We start from the raw sequence: 17,485 nt of genomic DNA on the forward strand, positions 1-17,485 counted from the left end.
CATCTTTAATAACGAATTAAATTCGAGGTAAAAGAGCAACAATGTAGATTCGGAAAAGAGATTGTTATATTAATGTATTTTTTAACTGGTAATCGATTACCTAAAAATAATTTTTCAATATTGATAGAAGAAACAACTACATAGAATAATTAGCAAGAGCTACATATGACTACATCTGAAAACAGACCAAAAGATCCACCCATGAACAGTTATTACAAACACCTATTTTTTTGTTCTGAGATCTACAAATGTTTGTTCCTATGTATGACGGTTCCCTTTAGGTTCAATCCAAAAAGGACCAAACAATTTATTTGTGAACTTTAAAATTATTTGAGCATCTGAGTATGTCCTTAACCTTCATGTCATTTTGTCTGAACTATATAGGTTTTTGTTCTTACTGAACTAAAAATACTACGAAACCAATGAATCAAAGTTGAGTAAAACAATCGTCATTTTATCCATACTTTCCCTACTGAATTTCATAGATAGATTTGGATTTTTATTACAGAGAAAATATTCAAACTAGAAAGAAATCAGAGAAGATGTGTTCAACATCACAACCCACAAATGGGAATAAATTTAATTTGATTCTCCTGAAAGGTCGTGAATCTTTAATAACGAATTAAATACGAGGCAAAAAGGCAGCGTAGACTCGGAATAGGTATTCTTATATTAAAGTATTTTCTGTCGTCGACGGAATAACTTTTGATGTAATTACGTTGATCAAACTGTTCGGGAAACGTTTTTGCAGAAACTTTTTACCTAATAACGCTGAAGTGTGATTGCTTTTTGTCTAAAGACGCGAACACATAGAGAAAAAATGTTTTCAAATCGAATCATTCTACGAATATAAATGCATGTTTGTATAAAGAGTATTATGTTAGATCAAAAACTAATTTATTTTTTCAGATGGTAGTTTTGATATTTTATGCTCATGACTGCACATCTAAGTCATTAAATGTTCTGAAAGGCAGAGTAAGGTACAAATGGATGAACAAAAACCAATAGACAACATTTTTGTCAAATTTTACTTAATTACCACAAAAAACTTTGATACTATCGAGAATATATAAGATATGTAAAAACTGTAGTGGTCCTTAAAGCCTCTCTTTAACCGATCCTAACTTCTTTAAATATTCGTCAATGTCAAAGCAATATTACTTAATACTGTGAATTAAATCGATATAATTTACTGAATATATGCTGAAATAAAGTTACATAAAATTAAACCATAACAACCGCCGCTTAGTGAATAAATCAAGTTGGCGTAATTGCCGGATCTTAACCAAAGTGCTTAAATTCAAAACTTAGACCCAGTTGTTTGTGTAAAATTTAATCTGTTGTACAAGATTATGAAATATGTACATATCGTCATCAAGCAAAACGTAGGCATTATTAATTCTAACAAGCATAAAATTTTCAAGAGCCTCTAATAAGTTTTGCCTTTGAATACAAAGGTTTAAACCTCTTTGCGATCGCTGGTTTCAAGTATCAAAAGATATAAAGGTTAAATAATATTTGAGGTTACTGAAACTTTTTGTATATCTATCTCAGTATTTAATTATTTATCGATATGTATATGAGTATACAATTTTTTTTAATATATATCATTCATTTATGTAATTATTTACTTTTACAAATTTTGTGTGAGAAATAGTCATTAGTCCTTGAACAATCTTTAAGCAACGAAATGCAGTTTTATTATCTTTTAATATATATAATAATTTTAAATTTGCCGCATATTAAAAATCTGCCAAGTCATATTATTTCTTGTATACATAGATTATTAATATCGAATCGTAATCAATTGATATTTACACAATTCACATGTATGAGTACATTCTTTGATGTTGAGAAATAAAAGCCTAAAAATTTTCAGTGTGCACATTTAATTTTCGTATTTTTACATTCATTGTATGAAGTTACATATAAAAAACGCGTATGGATCCAATGTACTTTTTCGTTTCACAATGGACTGCAGTTATTTATATAATGAAGCTAAAAAAGCAAATCGTATGTAAAAGTTCAATCAGTCTCTATGAATACAAAACCAACATAGAACTATATTATTAGCAATAAACTAACTAGGGATAACTTTAATAAACAGTCTATTTTTTATAATTACTTATTTTGTATAAATCAGTGTATATTTTAGATATTTCAAATAATTTCTATTTAAAGGATTATTTGAACCCACTGAAGTTACCTATTTAGATAGGTAAAAATCAATGATTTGTTGAACAATTTACATAGCATATAATAATATTTAACGATATTATGTAATATTATATAATAACATTTATTTCTTACAGTCTTATCAAAATATGGTATAAAAAATTGATTTTGTGGAATGTTTGTAAAAATAGTAGTAAGAATATTATAAGATCCAGACCATTACAGATTTTATATGGCAATTGCATAGTTAGCTCGTTAAAAGTTCAAATATAATAATAGTTTATTCAAAAATATATGACTAGTAGTTTTATTCATAAAACTTTCATGCTATCAAGATTTTTATACAATGGAAAATATAAAGACAAACTTGCAATGCAGAAAGTTATTGAAGGTAATTTATGAAAGTGATGATTCTGTGGTGAATTTTTATATGATGAGAGAAATGTGGAATTAATGAACTTTCTATTTTTTATAAATAATGAATAGATAAAATTAGTAAGAAGCAGTTTGTTTGTCACTAACACACAATGAAAATATTTTATAAAACATGTAAATATGATAATCAATCGGAAGATATCAGTGTCAACCCATGAAGAAGAAATAAACCATGTGAAGTATTAATAAAAATAATTTCAATTATCAGAATTATTAAACATGTTATACTTTTTGAAATTCATTAATTTTAGTTGAAAACTATTAATCCTTTTGCTACAATTACGACTATAGACGACATCCACTTGACCTGTTTGTACGAGTGTGTCGCCTATAGACGACATTCATTTATCGACTTTTGTTTCAATATTAATTACTCTGAGTTAAGTTATTAGGAGTTTTAATTTGTTATTGTGGTTTTTTATTTCTGTAGAAATGTTATTGGAAAATCTTAAAAAGTGGTGTGTAACAATTACTTGTGCGGCTTGCTGTCTCGTACAGCAGTGTGACTACTGCAGAAAACACTCTTGTAGCAAAAGGGTTAATTATGATTTCAAAATGTGTTTGCTGATTGGTTTAGTTAACATGTATTTACCTGACTTGGTGGCCTGTTGAACTCGTCGGGGCTTGCAGAGTGCGACCTGCGAGCTCTCTGTTCTTGCAATGATATCAAAGCTTGAGTCAATGGTAACATGCAAGCACGCACCTCGTTATTCTAAAATGAAAAATGAAATAAATGCAAAATGAGATGATTAATGGTAACAGGTTACATGATAATGACATCACTTAAATTATGTAAAATTATTTCGAGAATGTGGTATATGTACTGGCATGTGCTGACTTATGACACATGTGGGTGAAGTCGATGCAGCAAGAATTAGTCAGGGATTTGAATAAGTTGATGACTTAATCTGATCATAGGTACTTGAAGTAATTTAATAAAGAATAGTTTATAAAACTTTAGATAAATTCAATTGATTTTCAATTGAGTTTATCATTTGAGATTTTTTTATTATCTCTTTTATTTATCACTGTTCAGTAAAGGACATTCAATAAATTTGATGAATTTACAATAGTCGGCCGAAAAGGGACGTTGTATACTACAAGGACAAAATAATGCACGAGATATTCAAACTGCTTATGTATAAACCTATGTAAATGGAAAATAAATGAAAAGAAAAAAAATGAAGAGTTGAAATAAAACCAAAGAAAATATAATATCTCTGAAATGATATTGTTATTAAAACTGATGTCAAAACTCACACAATCATCAGAGACAAAAAATAAAAACATCTTATTTGTAATTCACATTAAATATTACTAATTGTATTATAAGTTCGGCCGCATTAAAGCATACAGCGCAATCGTCTTCATTCCAAATTTAGTTAAAGGAGCTTTTACATCTTCAATAATTGTTCAAAACTTTCCTGAAACACAAAGACTCAAAACCATTTCTATTTTGGGTATATTGTCAATTAATGACTTAAGAAAATATTAATAACTTCTCGAATAATTAATTAGAGGGTACTCTAAAAGCTTCCGTTTGTGGAAAATGTGTTCGGGGATGGAAATCCCTATTCGGCAAACAACAGATTAGCTGTTTGATTTGTGTTTCAAAGTCCAATATGACAAATCCGACCTATGTAAACTGTTAAGCTTAAACCTAAACTATTAAATGGAACAACGTCACATATATTGACGAATGCGATTAAAATTGAGCCATGATGATTTGGTTTCAGTATTGATTGACGCTGGACATCTATTCCTAGTAGAGCACGCATACAATACTCAACAATAATTGTTTTACATAATTTTAAAGTTTTTAATTTAAATTTGTGAAATAGCAAAAAATTAGTGAAATAAATTGTCAACTTATTAACCATTTGGTGTAAGAAGATTGAAACGTCAATGGCCTTTAGATTTAGTCTTAGATTAGTTCCAATATAACATTATCTTATCAATTGTTAAACTGAGAAGATCTCACTGGAGTTCTTCTTAGACATCGCTCTCAAATGTTATCAATTTAGCTTATAGAAATCTTTATGCATTTCTGATTGCTGAATAAAACAGAATTAAAAAAAAAACTAAATACAACGTTTAAAGTTCACAATTATTAAATGTAAGACACTTAACTGATTTGAGTTATTTGATAAATTGGCAAATATTTTTTTTTAATTATGCAAATGATAATATCAATTTAAGTAAATTGGTCATTAAGAATTCAGTTTTGTGTCACTTGTGAGTACACTATATATAAACATACGGGTGTACTGCCACATATCTAACAAAGTATAAAAATGATTTAAAAATCTCTTGCTCACGTAAAGATGTGTTACTGAAATCCACATACATAGTAGTATAATAGCATAATATGTTTTTTAGTATAATCCATTTCTAAGCGTGTAATTTGCTCATTGTAGAGGTAATACGAATACTTCATCTGGAAATATTTGGGATTCTGTCTGGCAGCAGTTTGGTGTCGGTCTCACGAAGATTAAGTACACTTTCCGTGCAGGCGGTGCTGCCGAATTGGACGCAAAAAGCAAACATGCAAAAGCAGTTTTGAATTGAGAGAATGTTGGTTGACCAAAGTAGACTAACTAAAGATGATGTAACAATCATAGAGCAGGCGTGGATAGTTGAACGATAAATGATATAAATAATAATCCTGGACAGTTTCATACTTATTTGGTTATTAACAGTATCAATATTTTTTTAATTTGATTCTTATGAAACAACTATGAACTTTAGAAGACTCTTAGGGGATATAAAAGTTAATTCCTGGCTTAACAAAAAGTCACAACATTGATATAATTACCTACAAAGACTTACTTTAAAAAAATCTGAATTTTGTTAGCTCTTCTAAAAGAATAGAACGTTCGGAAACAAGGTATGCAAAATGAGTATTAATCTATGCAAACTGACAATTCTCTACCTTAATGCAACTTTTAAATAGTTCCTGTAAATTTGAATGATCACTATTGCTTTTGTATTGTTTTTATAGGTACCATCTATGTTTTACAACGGCAACCGAAAATAGAAAATTCAAATAAAATAATGATTATCCATAATTGACTGATTTGAGTAATGAGAAATTTGATTAAAATAAATTTGAGTAATTGCAGTAATCTATGCATATCACTTGCTCTAAGTTAAATAAGCTAACCAATTTTTTAACAATGTTCAAGAAAATAATAGAATTCATTTTAATGACCAGATTTCAAATTTAGTTTTGATACTAGTAAGCACAACTAGTGTGAAATTTTCAAGAAATCAATTTTTTAATTTTTCCATATATCGATAGGCTGTACTTTCAAAAATAACATACCGAAATTTTAAATCGATATCTTAAATAGTTTTTAGTTACAGCCATTTGAAGAGTATATATAGTATATAGTATAAATATCATTTTATCTTTAAACGCGTTTTTCTCGAAACAGCATTTTCCGAATTTGCTGCAGCGATTACTCAAAAACAAATGATCCAATCACTATAAATTTTTTTTACATGTTCTATATATAGTTCTCCGTAAAATAAACTATCGATTTTTTTATCGAATCAAAAATCGAATTTTGGCAGTCCAAATACGACCAAAATTTTGGATAAAATTCGACTTTTTTTAAAAAAAAAAACGCCGTCATTTTGTCAATTTTTTCTTTATCGTGGGTTATTTTACAGACAATATTATCTAGTTTAACAAGATTTTTTTTAAAATTTCATCCACGTAGAAGGCCGGAATTACTGTAGCAGTGAAGGGCCTTTTTTGTCGCGCCGTTGGAGATCGACGTTAACTTAAAAAATATTTAACTTTTTTTTCAAAAATTTTACTACGTTTTCTTAAAACATGTATGAATATATTCCTAAAATTTTGAAAGTAGTTTTTTGTTCAATATAAATTCCCAAAAATCACCTTTTTTTAGGCGGCTACACTAGTTGTGCCCCTTAATGTGTGAGACACTACGTGAAAGCATTTTGTCTCGCAGGATTTTGGTGAAAATCAAGAACTGAAATATGGGATTAATTTAAAGAACTTAGGAAACATAATGAATATCGAATACTGAATATAGTTGTAAAAGACAAAGGAAAACTAAATAGCGTCCTAATTGGGAAAAGAAACCAGGGCGCCAGATGCAGATAAAAAACGAATTTCATAAAAAGAAAAAATACAAAAAATTGAAAGCTGGGTCAGAAGACAAGGTAGCAAAAAGCTAGAAAGGTGAAAAGTATATTATACATATCGAGCTTTCATACCAGCATCATTATTGGTCTTCGAACAAACACCAATAATAACACTAGTTAATCTAGGATCCGAAATTACCGATGTTGCTGCTATCAATGACGAGGCTATACATCCGTATCATCCAATTTGTTGACGAGCTGTAAACCTAGAAGCTTTAGTAGTTTCGAACACAATGTATATAAACACGATCCTTTGTGCCCATAATAACGAATCAATTGTAGCATTGTGTCGGGTACTTCATAGGGAAGACTGTTGCCAAGCGGGCGCTTATATTAAACAGAGGCCCCCTTGCGAGCCGACGCGCCTTTGTTTGACCGACAGAGGCTCGGTTGGAACAGGTTATGGAATAAGAACTATTATGCATCCACAGCTATAGTGAGAATCCGGGGATTATGTAAACTGGTGGTTTGTTCCGTTACAGAACCCATTTGTAAGATTCTAGAATATGCCAAATGAATATTTGTGTGTGTCGCAAAGCCGCAAAGATCTATTTTCGGATCTGTCATATTTTTTATCTACATGAACGATTCACCCCTTTGTACAAAGATTAGGGATCATCAGATTTAGTCAGCCTTATCACCAATTGCTTGTTATACAAAAATAACGTATTATGAATAATAATAATTTACTTCCTTAGGTGACAGTTTATGTTTTGCCAGAAAGTACAATTCGACAACTTTGAGTTTTCCCAATGTTTAAGGTCACTCTGAATTAAGACCAAAATTAGAACAAGTATGTGAGCCAAAATTGGATTCACACCATATTAATTTACTCTAAAAATTTACTGTTACAATACTCTAAAAATCATAATAAGTCAATTGATATCAGTTGAGAATTCTGTTTTACAGCTATTAGCAAAGACAGTTAATATCGTTCCTTTGTAATTAAGTTTCAAATTTCATTTCGATCCCGAAAGAAACTTAACATGCTGATAAAGTATATGGTCTAAAAAAGCGGCCAGGAAACGTTTTAAATCATCACCCCAAAATATTTTTATCTAAGTTGATATTACCCTTATGGCAAAAAGAGATTGCCCTCACACGGACAATTACGTAGCAAATGCAGTATTGATAAATTAAAAATAAATACTTTTTACCCACAAAAAATCCGCTTTATTGCATTTAGGGTAATTTACCCCGGTTTCCTGACCACTGGTCTAAAGATTAGACTCTTAACAAACATAAAACACTAAAGTCCTACAAAAAGTGGTTGAAATATGAAAATTCATTGATGTTTAGGATGAAAAACTACACTTTCAAGACAGTCAAGTGCGTGTTTGTGCACTGTAATTAAGGTAATTACATATACTAAAAAGTATCAATTGGAGATCGCATTGATTCGATTTTGGTGATAGCGAAAACTTTATTTTCAAAATAAACAGATGCAATTTTTTTCTAAATTGTAAAATCTCACTCCGCATTTATTTAGTTGACTATTTTGCAAATCGGCATTTCGGGCAAAAACAAACTTCTTTTTTGGTTGATAAATAATGAAATTTGTAGATTTAATTTCCAATATTTGGCTTTGAGGTGAAAATACGTAATTTTTATCCTACTAGTTGTCTGATTAACTTTTATTATCCACACACTAATTTCGTGGCTGTGCAAGTAAAAACTATTACAATGATTGAAAAAAATATTTTTTGAAGTTAAAATTGTACGTGAGATTGCAAGTATGATTTTTCTCGATTTACATGCTAAAAAAGTATCATTCCTAATCTTCGTATAAATTATTATTTTCCTCATATGTGCTGCATCTCTTTACAAATATCCATAATGTCCAATAAAGACAACTCGCGGGAACGTATAATGGGACACAGAGCATATTATGCTCCTTTAGTGTATACGTTTCCATAACTTAAGTGATATTGCCAAATATAAGTATATTTTATGGTCTATAAAAAGCGTCGTAGCACATGTTTATGGTTTATTTATTTATTTTGTATCATCAAATATCATAAACTTGGCAGTAAATTTCCACGGCGTACCGTACTGTCAGCGTGTAATCTAATTTATATCGTATTTTTGTAATCCATTCGGTGATTAAAAACAGGGGATTTAAGTTACTGTTCAAATAATTCAATTAGTTTTCAAACTAGTCTAATCCAACAGCTCTAAATTGAAAAAGTGTATAGTTTAATATTCTGTGTGTTCTGACAGATGATATAAAAGAAATATTAACATCTTTTTTAATTTCATTACACTATTATTTTAAGAGTTAATGAGTTTCTGTGCCTAATAACATTAAGGGGTTCTGCGGAAACATGGCGTTGTTATGGCAGCCTTCTTTATAATTTTGCCTTTTATTATCTGTGCGATCAGTCGTATTTTACACCTTAAATTTGAGACAATTTATTCCAAGCAGTAGCAATAATGGTTCCAATGAGTCCATAAATTCATACAAACTTGATCTAAACATGCCAATTCATAGTTTTCATAACATATCAATGTCCAACTTGCTACACTACCAAATTAGCTTTGAACTTACAAATTTTTCAAATATCTCTACTAAATTCTTCTGCAATACTAAATTTGACATCTGAAGACTTGCATTTTGATTCAGAAAGAGGAAATTTGAATATCACGTCATATTGTGCAGCCTTTATTTCATTGGAGCTTCAGACAGCAAAAAGCATTTGTTATGAAACGCCATATCTTGAGATGACGTCGAGACACTCTTACGTAACACACAACTCTCAATAGATGTGCTGCTTCTGACATATTAAATAAAGTTTGCCAGAATGATGAAATAAATGATTTATTTGAATATATATATATATATATATATATATATATATATATATATATAGGGTGGTCCTTAATATGGGCATTTTCGAATTTTCTTGATCCCAAGGGCTCAAATGATCCCTAATTGATAAAAAACAATTCTCTGAATTCTCTGTTTTAGCTCTTAATATTAACTTTTAGGTAGTGTACAATTCAATCAAAGTTCGTATGGAAAATGAAAAAAAAATTGAAAATTAAAAAAAAATTTTAGGTATAACTAGCGACAAATGAATTAAAAGTGAAAATTCGTGTTATTTTTTATTGAAAATTCGACGCCCTGCTAAATTTTTGAAATTTTTTTCATGCTATTGCCATACAAAACTTTGATTAAATTGCGCTCTATCTAAAAGACATTATTAAGAGCTAATACTTTCAGAGAATTATTTTTTAACAATTTGGAACCATTGGAGTCTTTGGGAGCAAGGAAATTGGAAAATGTTTATTATAAGGACCACCCTAATATATAAGCATTTACGTGTAAATTCACAATTCATAATAGGCTGACTAAATATCCTGATAGGTAGAAAATTTTAAGTTAACCAAACAAATCTTCAAATACTAAAAAATATCGATTTCCTTTTAAAGTATCAGTTAACTTATTTAAAATATGCCTTTGGTAATCTTTCACCGACATTTCTAGTATGTAATATAACAATGCATTTCGTCAATGATCGATCTGCATTTTGCATTTCAAGTAGTGTGTTGTGGAAAGTTGTTGGGATAAGGATGAAAGCTGCATCGTAAAGAATTTTCGAAGAATCACATCAGCTTGAGTACTTTTTCAACAATATCGGGATTATATTCCTTGCCATGAAATTGAACTGCATGAGAGAGATCTAAAACTTGTACTTTTCTGCAAAATCATCTTATTAACACACATTGCACTGCAGAAAAATTCTATAAGACGAGTTGTTTTAGTTACTGAAGTGTTGAAATGAAATGAAATATAAAAAATGAAACTTGAGAAGGATTGAACATAATTGATAATTCTGTCATTCATTATTATTTATATGAAAAAGCAATTATTTATATAAAAATACTAATAACTGACAAAAAAATGCAAAGTTATGCAAATATAACATATCCTAATCCTAGTATATACCCTAATGTATAGAATTAGGATATTTCCTATTGATTAATAACATGCAACATTCAATAGTAGGCTCAATGATTAATTGAGAACATTTTAAATGAGTTTTTAAAGATGTAGCTTATATTGTGATTTTAATATTTGAAATTGTTATATGACATACAGAACATGTTTCACACAAATGGATGATGATAATTTTTGATTTAATAATTTCCATAAAAATAATTAAAAAACTAGAAAATTTGGGTGTTTGAATTAAATAGCAATAAGGATAATTGGATAAATATTATAAAAACATATTTAAATTGATAAGGTATTACGAAAAATTGATAAACAAGGCTCTGAAGCATCGAAAGTTTGAAAATCCCAGCAATTTCACTTAATTTATTAACCAATAAGTAAATTAATAAATACTTAAAATGTGTTATCGATTAGAAAAGTTCTAATAAAAAAACATTTCGATATACAGTGTTTCATATTGTGTTTTGTCGTATTTTAGGTGGCGAAACATTTATTTTAATTTGTTTCAGTAAAGTTCTCTGCCAAATTGGCTCTCGGAACAATTCCGTTTGCCGTATTTTATGTAACCAATATCCAATATTATACCACTTCGTTTCTTATCTGAACTTAAATTGCATTTAAAGTGTTGCATTACGCCTTTTGTGCCAACATTATTCGTTTAATTCATGACCGGATAACAAATGGTAATGTTGGAAGTACTATACCATTTGGTGTATAACATTGAAGAATTATTATTTCCAGATATTCTTACTTACAATTCCATGAAATAAGTTATTGAAAAAAATACTACAAATGTACAATGAAAAACATAAATGAAATAACGTACGCACAAATTTTGATAATTAGCCTAGAACTAATTCTAGAATAATTTCAAAAGTCTAGTTCAAATATTTTGTAAAATTGAAGATGCTTTTCATTAATATTAAAAAATATATTTTTACTGCATAGGTAGAATATAAATATACATATCATTAAATATAATAAAATATAGAATTTCATTCCGCGGAAGCCTGAATATAAATATAATGATAATGCGTTTTAAATTACGTATGAACGATACGAAAACATCTCGATGTTATTTATTTACGAATACATATTTATTTACAAAAATTGATATAGCATCAAATTAATAATACCCCAACGGCAAATGTTTAAAGCATTATTAAAGTGCACATTTTATTTCATTATAAAATTTAAAATTATTACTACGAATGAAATATTTTTATTAGCGTGAAGTATATTTTTTTCATAAAATTATATTATTTGCCGCAATCTAGTCCATACATATTTTCAGAATTAGAACGCTTTTTTATATCATTATTAAATAAATCCTTTTTAATCCGCTTTTCGTTTAATACGAAAAGAGGTTTTGAACGTTAATGACGCTCTATCAAAAAATGGGTTTAAATTACTAATTACATTAAGTACTTAAGTTCATAATACGCGTACGTAAAACGTAAAAAATAATGAAGATAAAAAATAATGGAAAAAATATATTAGGTACATTTTTTTACACTGTTCTTCCTCTTCGATTATTATAATTTATTCATAATATTATATGATACATAATATTCAATTAATATGATTTATTTAATATTTGCTGGAACTTCCCGTACCGTAAATATACGAACATTTTAAATGTTTTAAAATAGATTATCATAAATACAGTAACTTTTGTATTCTGTAGATAAAATATAAAAGTAGAGCTTATAAATTCAATATGATGTTTATATATATATTTACATAAAAAGTGAATATTTAAAACATAACCCAGCGGAGTTAGAATGAATGCAATTCATTCTAACTCCTCCTTCTCATATTTCTGAGAATCATTAACTGAATTGTAAAGTTTAAAATTATTTAGTTCAAGTATATAAGTGAGCTTTAGAATAATAGCTAGAATTATTAAAAAAATAAAAAAATAAACTTTGAAGCAAAAAAAATTGCTTTCACCAAAAACTAATCTTTCTTTAAACTCATAGCACAAATAGTTTTTTGAATCATTCGAATCGGATGATACGTTTTTTCAAAAACGATAATTTTTAGCACTTCCTACTCTGTATCTCTCAAACGGGTGGATCTGGCTTTGTCAAAACTAATCAGCGCATATGATATGAATCGAATGTTATTTGAACGAATCAAATCGGTTGATCCGTGCGTCCGAAATCGTGGACAAATAATTATATCACACACACATACATACATCCATTTTTATTTTTGAGGTATGCAAAAATGCTCAAAAGTCTCTGAAACGCAAAGATCCGGAATAATTTTTATTTTAGATTTTTGAACGATTATTATGTATCTTACCCTACAGGAAGTTAAAAATACTGCACAGACGTGTAACATAAATAATGTGAGTGAAATGTTTTCTCATATATACGTATTTTCGCTTGATGTAAATTCTGTGAACGAAAAACATTTAATCAAATAAATTAATATCCTGTATCAAAGCAGCTGTGAAAAATGTTCGATGCTATAAATTTATAAAAATCATTTTCGACGATTCGGCCTTTCCTTCGCTTTGCAACTTCAGCAATTCGTCATATTGCTTGCTCTCCGGTACAAAATGAAGTATTTTGGTATTGATGAATATATTTCTGTATTTTGCTTAAGTGAACTTTGCGTTTCCAATATATCACAAACTGCTCTTCCATTTATCATATGCGTTTGGTTACGGATCAGATATAAATCAATTGTATTATGTGTAAAACCAATATCAATTTTGTCAAAATGAATGCATTTTATTCCTTAATGTAGTAACATTAATAAACAATGGAAAAGTTATAAACGATTCGACACAATGGTTTGCCCCATTTAATGCAACAAAATAAATTTGTACGTTCTACATAAATCTTATAAACGCTCCAATATATACTCCACTTGAGTATGTGTATACGTTTTTATTTGTTTTTAATTAAATGTATTTCATTGGTTATTTTTTATTGATTCAACATATAATGTTCAATTTATTGCTCCATTCAATATTAATACATCGTTGCATAATATTTCTCTAGAAGTTCTCATATTTGTCCATACATGTTCACAATTTTAGTATGAATAAAAGAAATGTATGTGTGCGTAATTAATTGTATTGAACTTATTTTTATTTTATATTACGAATTCTACTTTCTATCAATGCAGATGTCAATTCTAGTAAAATCAACTTTCAAGTTTCATTTAGCATTTATTTGGAACGTTGTAACGATTTGTAGTACAAAGTATGACAACGTAATATAGGTTATAATATTATATATTATATGTGTAATATTATCCACTAGAAAATGGACGATCCAATTACAAGATATACGAAGAAAAGAATTATATCATTCTACATAGTACAGAAGCATATAGCATTTAATCAAACATTGATTATATCTATGGTAGTTTTTGCCTAGGGCGACGTCGCTCGCAAAAATCCACCATGGGGAATAATACATTCGACATATCGGTTATGTCATTATCTTTAGTAACCTGAATCCTTGCGATTACTACGAGGATTTATTTTATGCATATTATATATATATATATATATATATATATATATATAATCTTGAGAGTTTCTTGTTCGATATTGAGACATATTGGTGGCCGGTAAGTCGAAAATGGAATACAATAAATGATAGAAGATTTTTACTCAAAGTTTCAGTAGTAAATGTCTATCGTTATTCATTATTTCAGAAATAATTATAATCCAATGAGAATATTATTCAAACATTTCAAAAATATTTTACAAAAAAAAATTTAACATATCATGTTAAAGGCACACCAAAAATGGTAAAACATTCATTTACAGATTAATATTGGTTAAGATAATTCAAGCAAAATATGGTGATTTTAAAATTATTTTTAATACAGAATTCTTACATTTGAATATAATGTTACCCATTAGGGATGGGTAGTAGGTAAAAAGGTTTAATGAAAGTGATTAGAATCATTGGCATCAAGCCCTTAATAACCTTATTTGAACTCCTATGTATGAACAAAAATTTAAATTAATTTAATATAAAAATACTTTTAATATAAATATAAAAACAAAAAAATGAATTGAACACGTACCTGTTCAAGAGGACCACTTAATATTTTAGGATATTCGTTCAGTTCGTTTTTAAATATTTAATTACAAATAAATGGTCTGGCTGGCCAAAAACAAAAGTAAGATTCTTGAATGATATCTACTAGATTGATTTGATTAGATATTTTTTAACGATACCAATATTTTCTGAATGTGATAATATATTTTAATTTACCTCAAAACATATATTAAAACTTAAGGATAATATTTACAATATATCTATGAACATTAAATTGTTGTTTTATGTACAGATGCAATTTGAGATGAAACTTGAAACTTATGAATTCATCCGAAATACCGTCGAAAACTAACTGAAAACTCAAATAATGCCACTTAACTAATTACAGTACAGAGCACATGCATGCTATGAGATAACTTTTCTACTGTTATATAAGCTCCTGATGCATTTCATATTCTCTGTGGTAATTGCTTTTTGAAATATTATTATTGCATTAATGTTTTTAAGCAAATGATAATTTAATTGCACTATTAAAAGCAATACATGATATATTTAATTTTTTCAGAAAATTAAATAAGCGTATGAAATTGAACACGATTCCATTTGCTTCATAATTTCATTATTTAACGCGCACAGCTTTACGATGAGGAAATTCATTTATTTTTGTTATATGTTTTATTTTTGCCAAAATTCTAAAAAAAATAATGGCCTAAATATACATGTATAAATACATATTTTAAAACATAGTATTTTATATCTCATAGTATTTAAATTATTGGAGTTATTATTATTCAGGATGGTTGATGGTTCATTTAAATTTTCCATTCTTTGGCGCAAAAAATTCAGGCAGCAGATGCACAATTTACGATTTTGCCATATTGGGATAACTCGAGTATTGCAAATAACCTAAATAATAAATCGCGTATCTATTTTGTATTCAGTACCGTTTCTCTCAGTAAGTTTTCTTCGGTTCCTACAAATATTTACAGATGCGAATCGGAAGAGATTCTGCAATTGGATCTCTCTTGTGTTTGTTTTGAATTTATTGCAATTTATTTGCAACTGCAGAAAAGGCAAGTACGTTAATTTGTAGAGAAAATATTACTTTATAAAGGGCAAACATTATTAAAGATTTTCAGAAATATATTATAGTAGTTGACTGATTTTGTATATAATAGATATACCTATATAGATCAGCTTATTCGTCACCATAGTGTTGGAGACTTGGAGAGCATTGAATTAAAAGGGATTTTTCATTAGATTATTAAAGGAGAAAATCAGAAGTTAGGTAAAAAAGCAAATAATATATTTTTAATTGAATTTTTTCATATTCAACTTCCCATTTCAGTCGCTGATAACTTCACACTTTAAAGTAATGACAAATGATGGTAGAAATATTACCAAACCTTGTAAAATATTTTAATCACAATATAAAATTGCTATCTTAATTAAAGTATGTGCAGAAAAAAATAATATTTAACAACCTTTATATCAAAAGTTGCATCACATTCTGCAGAACCAGTCGAATCTGGTAACAAAATAATTACCAAAAACTAATCGAATCAATATAAGAAGGTATATGATCAATGAAAGTAAAGATTTTCAGAATTATGTATTATTTAATACTCAAAATGCAAAATTTGGCATCTAGTTCGAGCCCGTAATACGTATTTATGATTTAACACTTTCTTTCTTTGGCACTTCTGGAAAACGTTGCAAACTCTCTGAAATAATTTCAGTTGTTTTGACGTTACCTCGGATATGGTCGTATTTGATGATTCAGAACAGAAATCATAGCATGAAAGTTTCCACCACAAATAAGACAAAGGTAAAGCATTGTCTTTAATAAATCAATACAAATAAAAATGCTTTTGACAATTACTTTTGAGCAAATATGTATTTCTGAAGATTTGCTTACCCGTGCAATAATACGGTTCGTGGGACTCGAAGATTAATTGTATACAAAACAAACAGACATGAATACGCAAACAAATATAACAATCTGGCAAAAGGGGCACGAAAATAAATTGTTTTATGGAAATTGATATAGGCAACACAATTAGGCATATTTAACCCCTATATTGTTATGTATGAACCAAGTTTAAGACAAATGTTGATATTCGGATTTCATAATGATGTGTTTGTTATGCTAGCTCGAGTAAATAATGGAGTTGAGCTTTGATTTCGCTTTGTTGTTTATATAAATTCAAAAGTGTAATCAAGAATCATTAATTAGTAGAATATATTATTGTTACTGGAACAGTACAAAATTAAACTACAATCTATTCAAAAATAGTATTAAATAAATTAATTTTCAAATATTTTAAATTTTTTGTATATCAGTAAAATTAAAAATGCTTGAATATTCATTAACTAATTTATATAATTACAATATATTGTGGCTAATTTTTAAAGGTCCAAATAAATTACTATCTTTTTCGAAAGGTTAAAAATATTGGCTAGATTTAGATATCGGTTGTCTTCTCATCAAGGTAGATAAAATAAAATTTCATAATAGAAACCAAAATTACAGTGCCCAAAATATTAAATTCTTAATGAAGTAAGCACTAATGATTTTAATGCTGATAATTATATTTTCCTATAAATTTAACTGGCTAATTAGAAACCAAAGTTATGGATGAACAATAGAATAAACCTTTGACAGTTCTGTAGATGTTTTGGGATTCTGTGTGTTCTACGATTTATG

General features: G+C 28.3%; 1 protein-coding gene across 1 annotated transcript in view; it reads right to left on the bottom strand.

The window, feature by feature from the left end:
• The window catches only part of LOC113373494, a 298,841-nt gene that overhangs the window by 14,282 nt on the left and 267,074 nt on the right, over positions 1–17,485 (bottom strand). Inside the window, exon 6 of the mRNA XM_026613788.1 lies at positions 3,203–3,322. Within this exon, the coding sequence (XP_026469573.1) occupies positions 3,203–3,322 (120 nt within the window). The remainder of the gene's footprint in view (positions 1–3,202; positions 3,323–17,485) is intronic.

Source organism: Ctenocephalides felis, unplaced genomic scaffold (genome assembly GCF_003426905.1).
Source record: "Ctenocephalides felis isolate EL2017-DRISC unplaced genomic scaffold, ASM342690v1 CF-g0.4_SCAFFOLD_01604, whole genome shotgun sequence".
Classification (NCBI taxonomy): domain Eukaryota; kingdom Metazoa; phylum Arthropoda; class Insecta; order Siphonaptera; family Pulicidae; genus Ctenocephalides; species Ctenocephalides felis.